At 42.8% G+C, this 10,547-nt stretch overlaps 1 protein-coding gene across 1 annotated transcript; it reads left to right on the forward strand.

The window, feature by feature from the left end:
- The first annotated feature begins 7,604 nt into the window (after nt 1-7,604).
- On the forward strand, nt 7,605-10,309 carry LOC128732881 (transcription factor grauzone-like). The gene is made up of 5 exons (XM_053826310.1): nt 7,605-7,710; nt 7,928-8,041; nt 8,113-9,719; nt 9,777-9,957; nt 10,010-10,309. Exons 2-5 carry the CDS (start codon nt 7,928-7,930, stop codon nt 10,214-10,216), a joined length of 2,109 nt encoding a protein of 702 aa, XP_053682285.1. The 5' UTR covers nt 7,605-7,710; the 3' UTR covers nt 10,217-10,309.
- Nucleotides 10,310-10,547: the final 238 nt, after the last annotated feature.

The raw sequence follows: 10,547 nt of genomic DNA on the forward strand, positions 1-10,547 counted from the left end.
TACTTTTCCCCCGATGCCATTAACAAAAAAAAACTAGAGCCGATGGAAAGCGTCAACAAAGGTGCACTTCTGTTTGATTTTTGTTGTAAAACGTACGCCCTTCAGGATTGTCATTTCCAATTTGCTGTCTTTTCCAAACCTCAAGATGCTCTCGCATATAAGGTTTTGCACGGGCGAGCATAACCTCACTTCTTTGACGTCTATCAGTGGTTTGTTTACATGGACTTGGAACATGGGTCAACATGGTTGAAACTGAATATTGCTTAAGGCCTTAACGGCAAGTCAGAAAAGCACATAAACTGTCATTCGGAGTAGTTTGGAGGCTGACACTGCTGGATAATACGCTTTCAAAACGATTAATTTCAATTTATTCATATCGCGTTCGCCTAACAAATAGTAAACAAACCACGAGTGGATGTCAAATGGGTGAATTGCGTTCATTTCGGTTCATTCGTGACGTCACCTTGCAAAACCTTATAGGTACAGTTATATTGAGTGTGTTTTCTTGCCTTTTTCGTGTAAAAAGACGGAAGCTTACTGCTCCGAAAATTAGAATATTACTTTAAAAACTTTTCATTGAAGTATTTTATCATCGTGGAAATTTAATTTGTTAAAAACTTTTTCCAAAGGTTTCCGGAGTGAATCGCGATTGGGGCTCAATTGACGAATCGTAAACAAATCAATATATTACACCATCAGCCTTAAAAAGACTGATAATATCCTTGGCGAGAATCCTTTCTTCTGTTTTAATCGTTAGAATTATTTAAAACAAGTTTTTAGTGATGGGCGATAGAAGTGTTTAATCAAAACAAAAGACAATTTGCAGTTTAGCCCCTTGCATTTGTTATGAAGTTCCAGGCTTATTTGTAAATCGTTTTGTAAAGAGGCGATAGTAAAGAGGGAAACTGCGTTGTTTTCAAAACACAGGCGCATAAGGTTTTGCACGGGCGAGCATAACCTCACTTCTTTGACGTCTATCAGTGGTTTGTTTACATGGACTTAGAACGTGGGTTAACATGTTAAAAGTGAATATTGCTTAAGGCCTTAAGGGCAAGTCAGAAAAGCACAAAAACTGCCATTCCGAATAGTTTGGAGGGCGACACTGCTGGATAATACGCTTTTAAAACGTTTAACTTCAATTTATGCATATCGCGTTCGCCTAACAAAAAGTAAACAAACCACGAGTGGATGTCAAATGGGTGAATTTCGTTCATTCTGGTTCATTCGTGACGTCACCTTGCAAAACCTTATTGTAAACAGGCGAAACTAAATAAAAAAATCAAAACAAGGCGAAACAAGGCTGGGTGAATTTCATTGTCAAAATGCTTTGAGGTTCATTCCAAGGGGTTCAACTATATAAAACTTAGATTTTGAGCTTGAATGCACAAATTTTATGCAGTATCGTTGTGAAATTATAAGATAGATTTATTCTACACCAATTTATGTCTTAAACTTGATTTTTGTAGCTTTTATTTAAATTAATACTTGAAAATGTACTGGCAAATTATCACAGTGATATTCCTCATTGTTTACACTTTATTAGTTGCGCCCTTATCGCAAATCACTCCGGGTTTATTTGCGATTTCTGACGAATTCGAAAATTTTTCAGTAAATGTGTTTTAAAAACGTTGGAGAACTTTATTTGTTTTTTAGGAAGAGTAAATGCTTCATGTATTGTGACAAATGAAACATTACATGTGCTGAAAAATCTGGATTATTGAACCAAGAATGTTAACTGAGCGAGGGAGAGAGTTAAACTCACTGCTCTCATTCTCTGTTGAGCGTGTTACCCGAATAGCAATTTCAGGCTGATCGAACGCTTTTATAGCTGATTTTATTGAACCTGTGACTGAACCATGGTTTAATCTATGAAATAAAAACCTTTTTTTCCCCCGACTGAACTTCTAAAAGCGGGGAGCGAGCGGCTGTACGAAGTAATCCACCGGATCATTGTCAGGATCTGGAAGGAAGAACAAATGCTGGAGGAGTGGTTGGATGGCCTCGTTTGCCCAATTTTCAAAAAGGGACATCGACTGGAGTGTAAAAAACTATCGAGGAATTGCATTGCTCAATTCTGCCTACAAGGTGCTTTCCCGTATCCTGTTCTGCAGACTGACACCGTTAACGGAGTCCTTCGTCGGCGAGTACCAAGCTGGTTTTCGTGAGGGTCGCTCCACGATGGATCAGATGTTTATCCTGCGTCAGTTGCTAGACAAGCTCCGGGAGTACAACATGCAGACACACCATCTGTTTGTGGACTTTAAAGCGGCGTACGATTCAGTTAAACGAAATGAGCTGTGGTAGATAATGCTAGAACATGGTTTTCCGACGAAACTAGTTACGCTGATTCGTGCGACGCTGGACGGATCCAAATCATGCGTTACAACAGCGGGTGAGACCTCAGCTGCTTTCGTGACGTTTGATGGACTGAAGCAAGGGGATGCACTCTCTAACCTGCTATTCAACATTGCCTAGGAAGGTGCATTACGAAGGGCAGACGTGGAAAGGAATAGAACTATCATCACGAAATCTCACATGCTTCTTGGTTTGGCGGATGACGTCGATATCAATATTTACGCCGCAGTAGGGCTGAAATGCCTCTTTTTGCTACCAACAGGGTAGCAGCCTTATAGCGCCGTAAATACTAACGATAAAGCTGTACTTTCTTCAGCAATATTATAGATAATCACTAGCTCCACAAATGCCCCATACACTACTTTTTCAAATTCTGCTTTCGCAGAGAGCAAAATCGATGCGAAAAGTGTATGCCAAGCCTAACCAGTTCTAAGAAATTAATCCATCATTGGGACCGTGTACGTATGTTGTTGAAATGAATAACTTGACCCAAAAGTGTGAGCTCACAACCGTACTTTATAAATAGGGCTCAGCGCCTACATTAGGCTAACTTTCGTCTAGACCAAACTCGAAACAAGTAGTGCGCGACGATTTAATGATTGTTAATATAAAAAGCTAAATATTATAATAGTGGAAATTGTGTACTGTCAAAAAACTCGAGAATAGGTACACTCAACCCCCGCTAATATGAAAAACAGCTCGTTCAGATTGGGCGAGTTCATTTTTAATCTGAATATTTGCTAACTCTATCCATTTTCACACACGCGCAAGACGCGCACCCTATGAACTCTTTGTTTTGATTTGACGAAAACAAACGTTTTGAAAACATTTCAAACATGCGCGAATTCTAAAGGTTCGGTTTGTATAAGACGAAATTGGCTCGGCAGTTTCGACCAAAATGGTCTATTTTGAGTGCTGGAGAGAGGTAAGTTGCATATGAGCTATATTGCCAAAGCTCCTGAGCAAGAGAAAACGCATTAAGATTTTTTGCTTTTTTTTAATTTACCGGTCCACTTTAACGTCAATTGTGTATGACGATTGATCGGTTTTTAATGTGAACGCATTCTTACCACCGGGGTACAGATTAAAAATGTTCAGATTAAAGAAGGTCATATCAACGGGGGTACACGGTATATATGATATACATATATATGATTAAAACCAATATTTTTGGCAAACTAATCTATTTTCAGAGAGCGAAATAAGGCGCTATATCCTTGGCCAATTGCACCCTGGCTTCTGGTCTAAATGCCATTAGTTCATCCCCGAGGGTCCGGACTATCACTTAACCTTTATTAGCAAAGATACTCCCAACGTCTGTAAATAAATCATTATCTATGTATATGGGAAGCGTTTGGTACGGGAGGTCCACGCTTTCTTCCTTCCCCCTGATTTCAAGGAGTTTAATGGAATTAGGTACTTTTTCTGGTTCCACTTGATTTCTTGGAATTCTCTCTGCGGTACATGCTGTGCAGTTGGCCTGGCCGTTGACAAGAAAAATGATTGATTCAAGTAATCGTCATTTTCCAGGATGCCTTCAAGAATTGGCTGCGTTAGTGTGAGATTAGATTAGAGATTAGATTAACCAAAAATTCTGTTCATAAAAATATATTTCTAGTTGGCAAAAAGAATGCAGTGAATGCATTTTTATATACAGAACCCCTTTTTTGTGCCCAAAAACTGCTTCCGAAATTGGGCTTTCGGGGGAAAGTTAATGACTGCTCATTTCGATTTTCTCGGGCAATGTCACACGGACAATCAAGTCATAGAATAAATATTTTTGCAAATGTTTTCAGCAATTCCGAAAAAATATCAGTAGGAAAAAGCTTTCTCAAAATTTTGAAAAAAATAATGTTTATGTTTGCCAATTTATAATCTTTTAAAAAAGCTAGCTATTCCTGAGTTATCGTTTTTTTAATTTAGGTAAATACGATAACAGAAAAGCCTACATTTATGTATAAAAATGAGTGTTAGTTTTATTAGTCATCAAAGAAGTTCCAGAAGAAAAAAGTTTAACCAAAATGTTCCACGGTGTTGGAATAGTCTGAACAACTATATTCTACCTCATGGAAATTTTTTAAATTCTGTTTTCTTAACTCAAAAATTATGGTAAAATAAAACTTTGGAGTTTTCCCCCACCGTGGAAGATTTCACAAAATACAGTATGTTTTGCCTGGCTTGCTGTTTTCCTTAATTATTAAAAGTTCAAAAATTAGAACAATGCTTTGTCATGCTTTGTCAACGTCAGCTTTGAGTGTCTGTCAGGAGCGGCTCTTGGTGGTTTGACGATTCCTCAACTAAGTGCGTGGTAGTAGTCCAGGTAAGAAACGGCAAACGATAACGTCTTATCCGGTGCCGACGGTTGAATTAAGAAATGTGTTCGCTTGGCGCCTATTATTTTTTATTTCAATGTGGTTTTAACCACATGTGGTGGTGGAAACTAAGGTCATATACCAACAGGGAAGGAGGCACAGTGTGTCTCGACACTGCAAGATGATAGCCCCATCACGAGACTCGGTAGCATAGGCTTTGGAACGTCTACTTACCTAAACCCTAAAAGCTAAAAAGAATCGAGGAAATCTTACTCGGAACATTCGGCATGGACTAAAGTGACGATATAAGGACATGGACATTCGTTGGTGGCGATAGGGTGCGGCTCGATCAGCTAGAACCCCGAAAGTATGGCATCGCGGCAATGCAGGAGATCTGTCGTAAAGGCGAGAAGGTGTGGAGGGCCCGTGGCAGCGAAGCCCAATTTTTCCAGAGCGATGGAGCCACCAACGACCTGGGAATGGGTTTGCTAGTGTTGGGCAAAATGCAGGATCGCGTAATGGACTGGAAAGTGATCAATGAAAAGATGTGCGTGTTGAGGATAAAGGGCCGTTTCTTCAACTACACCATCATAGGGTAACCAACCTATTTTGGACCCCATCAGCAGCTGTACATAATTTGGACACTTCCATTTGATTTTGCTGTAAGTGTCCAAATTATGTACAGCTGTTGAGGGGGTCCAAAATAGGTTGGTTACCCTAAACGTGGATTTTCCACACGAAGATAGACCCGACTACGAAAAGGAAGCGTTCTATGCGCAGCTGAAGGCAACGTACGACAGCTGCTCACGACGGGACATGTAGATCGTCATCGGGGATATGAACGCCCAGGTCGGCAGGGAAGCCCATAGCCTACACATCGACACGAACGATAACGGCCAGCGATGCACCAACTTTGCAGCTTCCCGTGGCTTGGTGGGCAGAAGCACTTTCTTTCCCCACAAAGATATCCGCAAAGCCACCTGGAGATCACCTGACCAATGAATTTCGAACCAAATCGACCATATTCTCATGGAGGGCTGGTTTTTCTCGAACATCACCAACGTACGCTCCCTATGGGGTGCGGATATCGATCAAATTTTTACTCTCCGACAAATCCTCCAGAAATGTTGAGAGTACAACGTGTCCACGCATCATATTTTTGTGAATTTCATACGGCAGCATACGACACAGCTAAGAGAACAGCCATGGCAGATAATGCACGAGTACGGTTTTCCGGACAAACTGACGCGGCTGAACAAAGCTACCCTAGAGCGAGTGATGTGCTACGTGCGCCAGTCCCCGAGACTCGAGTTTTTTGAACTCAGAGGGTTACGACAAGCGGGCATCGAAACGACAGGTACGATCTACTACAGCAAGAGTACCTAACTCCTAGCCTTTGCAAACGACCTCGACATAATTACTAGAAACCTTGGGACGGCGGAGGCAGTCTACGCTAGACTAAAAACGGCGGCTCGGAGGATAAGATTACAAATCAATGCGTCGAAAACCAAATATATGGTAGGAAGAGACTCCAGAGAAAGCAACGTTTGCCTCCCACGGACAGTGAATATGGACGGCGATGAACTGGAAGTTGTTGATGAGTTCGTATATTTGGGATCTCTGGTCACCGCCGACAATAAAACGGGTAAGGAGATTCAACGACGCATTCAAGCCGGAGATCGAGCCTACTTTTCCCTCCGCAAGACGCTTCGATCAAGGAACATAGGCCGGAGGAGGAGGCGTATGAATGACGAGCTACATGCACTATTTGGAGAGATTTCCATCGTACGTCTGGCGAAAGTTAGGAGACTACGGTGGGCCGGCCACGACACAAGGATGCCGGACGACTGTGTAGTGAAATCCGTTCTCTTCAAGAACCCCACCGGCACCAGGAATAGAGGGACCCAACGTGGTACTAGTTGGCTCAACCAGGTTGAAGTCGAGTTGCGTGTGTCGAGGCGCGAGTAGCTAAGTAGCTCAGGACCAGGTACAATGGAGAGGAATTCTTGATACGGCGAGAGCCACCCCGGCTCTCGGCTGCTAAAATCAATCACGATATTCAATTATACAATGTGTCATCAGGCAGTTGCTAGAGTAAACCTGGTTAGTGACTTGGGTCTAATCTCACTTACATTTGGCCCACACTTCAAATAAAATAATCGCCAAAGCAAATCGGCAACTTGGATTTATGTGTAAGACAGCGAAGTAATTTCGCGATCCTATAAGGTTTTGCAAGGTGACGTCACGAATGAACCGGAATGAACGCAATTCACCCATTTGACATCCACTCGTGGTTTGTTTACTATTTGTTAGGCGAACGCGATATGCATAAATTGGAGTTAAACGTTTTAAAAGCATATTATCCAGCAGTGTCGCCCTCCAAACTACTCGGAATGGCAGTTTTTGTGCTTTTCTGACTTGCCGTTAAGGCCTTAAGCAATATTCAGTTCCAACTTGTTAACCCATGTTCCAAGTCCATGTAAACAAACCACTGATAGACGTCAAAGAAGTGAGGTTATGCTCGCCCGTGCAAAACCTTATGTGCCTGCGATCGCTTTATTGTTGCCTGTTGCGATCTCTTCTTGAGACCATCTCGGTCGTTTGGTGTCGTTTTAACGTTAAGTGCATGTCAAGAATAGAATCCCTGCAGCAGAAATTCGTGCGAAATGTTTTACGTTTCCTCCCATGGCATAATCGATTCCAGTTACCAGCATACGCCGAGCCCTGCCAGCTTTCTGATGGAATGCAGACCGTGATGCAACGCAGACGAATTGAATTACGCTCACTGTACTGCTCGAATTTACAAATTGAAATAAATCGAGCTAAACCCTCCATTGCTGGTAACCCTGTAATCATATCGCTCGCTGTCATGTTTTGACATTTGCGTTTGCGTCGTTCGTTCTGCGAATTGTTGAAAAAGGAGAGAAAAAAAGCTGAAAGTTGAAAATAGTAAATTTTGTTTTCCTTTTTATTTTATGTAATTTACTAGTTTAAAAGGGTTTTTCTAAATGATCTAAAAGTTGTGAAGCTTGATTTTAACAAGGTATGCAAATGCTTGACAAAAATGCAGTTTGTTAAGTTTATCATTACTCAATTTGATTAGTTTAAAGTCTGACTACATTGTGTGTAGTGCTTGGAAAAGTCTACGATGTTTAGCCCATCTTTAATTCAATAACAAAACGAAGAAACTATGAGTTCTTTATTCCGTAACTAACCTGTTCCGGGGCACCTGCCTAAAATAATTTATTTTACTATCTCAGATGGCCGAGCTAACTTGCCTGACTTGTACGAACGCAACCGAACCACCGCTCTCGGTGGCTGTTAAAGAACATGCCAATGTTCAGGTTGCGTTAGGCAAATACTTTTGGTTTACCGTAAGTAAAACTGACCCCCTAGTAGTTGTCCACGAACCCAATAACATAAAGATACTTTCGCCCTTTTTTAGGAAACCGAAACCCACAACAGCTTCCTGTGTCCGGGCTGCTGGCGTAAAATTGAAGATTTTCATCACTTCTATTGCGAAGTTGAGAGGGCACACGGCCATTCAGCAGAGTACAAAATACCCACCCAGTTCATGGTGGTGAAAGATGAACCACCGGGCGGCGGCGGGCTGGTGGATGCTGCCAGTGCGCCACCAAGTGTACCGGATGTGCTGGAAATACTTGAACCACTGAAATGCGAAACCGACAACGACGACGACAAAGACGGTGGTGTGAAATCGGATTCCAGTGATGATGATGATGATGATGATGATTATCGTAATGATGATGAGGCCAAAAGTGTAAAATCAGAACCAACCTCGGAAGATGAGAGTGATCGTTCGACGAATGCGGAAGAAGAGCGAAAACGCAGTAAGAAAAAGGTCGCAACAAGGAGTCGAACGAAAACCATCTCAGAAGATGAATTGATTGCCGAGCGGATTGAGCTGAAGTGTGACACCTGCCTGCAAGCGTTCAGTTCGTTTGATGAGCTGCAAAGGCACTCGCTGGAGGAGCACACAAAGCGCGCTTCCATTTTTTGCTGTGAACTAAAGTTCTGCCGAAAGTATCGACTGGTCGATCATCTTCGGCTCCATGTGAATCCGGATGAGTTCAAGTGTCGCAAGTGCCCGAAACGTTTACCCAACAGCGAAGCGCTCAGTCGTCATGAGAAGCAGCACCAAAAGAAGTGGCATTGCGAGGAATGTAACAAATATTATTCGAGTAAATGGGCCCTGAGGGTACACAACAGCACGTTCCACCCGGAACTGCTAGTGGAGGAGGTCAAAGCCGAAGAGGAGATGTCGTTGGAGGACTCCAGCACCAACCAGGGAGGAAAAGAAGACTCAGATAACGACTGCTCCGGGGACAACAACTTGCTCGTTGAGGAAGCACCGAAGAAAAAGCGTCGAAAACGTAACAGACCCACCAAGGGACCCCCGAGACCGGCGGATTGGGCGAAAAAAGCCCAGCAACTGATCGCCAAGTATATCAGTTTAGAGTGTGAGGTGTGCAGGCACAAATTCGACACTTTCGAAGAGTTCGAACAGCATGGCCAGTCGGAGCACGAAAGAAAGATCTACGTGTACTGTTGTGAGTACAAATTCTCCCGCAAGTGCCGCCTAATGGACCACCTGCAGTATCACGAAAATCCAACCAAGTACCAGTGTCCGGTTTGCTCGAAGCAGTTCCAGAACAGCGAATCGTTTAAGCGACACAAAGATCTATCGCACAAGGAGCAGATGGAGAAAACGCTGCAGTGCAGTATGTGTCCGAAAACGTTCGCCTTCACGCGGTCTTTGAAGTTGCACGAAAAGTACCACCAAATGCTGAGCGAAAAGAAATGGCACTGCCAAAGTTGTAACAAATCGTTCGCTTGGGAGACGCTCCTGCGGCATCACAATCGCATCAAACATTCCGCCCGGGAGTTCGAACATGTGTGCCACATCTGTGCCAAGGGTTATCATACGGCGACTTCGTACCGGATGCACATCGCTTCGCACGATGAAAACTACAAACGGGAAAAGGCACCGGAGGAGCTGGAACGGGTGCAGTGTACCGTTTGTGAGAGTTGGTAAGTTGTTGGAGGGCTTCAAACTCCATAACAAATCAGTATTATTCGAAATTTTAGGGTATTCAAAAGAGGTTTACGAAAGCACATGCGCAATCATACCGGTAGTAAGACGTGTGACTACTGCGGGCAAGTCTGCAAGAGCATAGTAACCCTACAGTATCACATGGCTCAGCACAAAAAAGCCGATTTGGCCTGTTCGGTTTGTGAGAAAACTTTCAAACGGGAAATCAGTTTGAAGGTAAGACAGTGTTACTATAAGAAAGCTTGTCATTTAATCGCGTTTTTTAAAGGAACACATGGCCTCTCACACCGGGGAAGTGCTGTACACGTGCGACTTTTGCGGGAAAACGTTCAACTCGAATGCCAATTGGTCCGCGCACAGGAAAAAAGCACACCCGAAAGAGTGGCTGGAGGATAAAATGCGCAAAAATCCCCATTTACAGCTGGAGAAAGCTCCCCGGTTACCACCATGGCCGAAGCCAGAGTATTCCACTTAGAGGTTCCGAATCTGCAGCCGAATGGGAAAACACTGTCAACTCTCTGAACTCTACATATTGGATAGTTTAGTTCAAATGTACTAGAAACGCAAATTTACGAAACGTAATATATTAATTAGGCTCAAATTTGTGGGAGTGCGCATTTCATTTCGTTCGAAATAAGGGTGAACAGAACAATAATTCTTCTACAGATGCGTACTCTGTTTCCAGTTCTGTGGCTGATCCGTAATATAATTCGTCCAATCCCGTTGATCCACTATCAAAACGTGCGTGGACTTCGGGTCAAAATCGACCAGTTTTTGCTGTTTCTAGATATTTCTAGAAATCTAGT

Source organism: Sabethes cyaneus, chromosome 1, assembly GCF_943734655.1.
Source record: "Sabethes cyaneus chromosome 1, idSabCyanKW18_F2, whole genome shotgun sequence".
NCBI classification, from domain to species: Eukaryota; Metazoa; Arthropoda; class Insecta; order Diptera; family Culicidae; genus Sabethes; species Sabethes cyaneus.

Bases quoted from the DNA above. Each gene is read 5' to 3' on its own strand.
- LOC128732881 (XM_053826310.1), top strand. From the start codon at position 7,928: ATGGCCGAGCTAACTTGCCTGACTTGTACGAACGCAACCGAACCACCG. The intron at 8,042-8,112 runs GTAAGTAAAACT...GCCCTTTTTTAG, and splicing joins GCAAATACTTTTGGTTTACC to GAAACCGAAACCCACAACAG. The intron at 9,958-10,009 runs GTAAGACAGTGT...CGTTTTTTAAAG, and splicing joins AACGGGAAATCAGTTTGAAG to GAACACATGGCCTCTCACAC.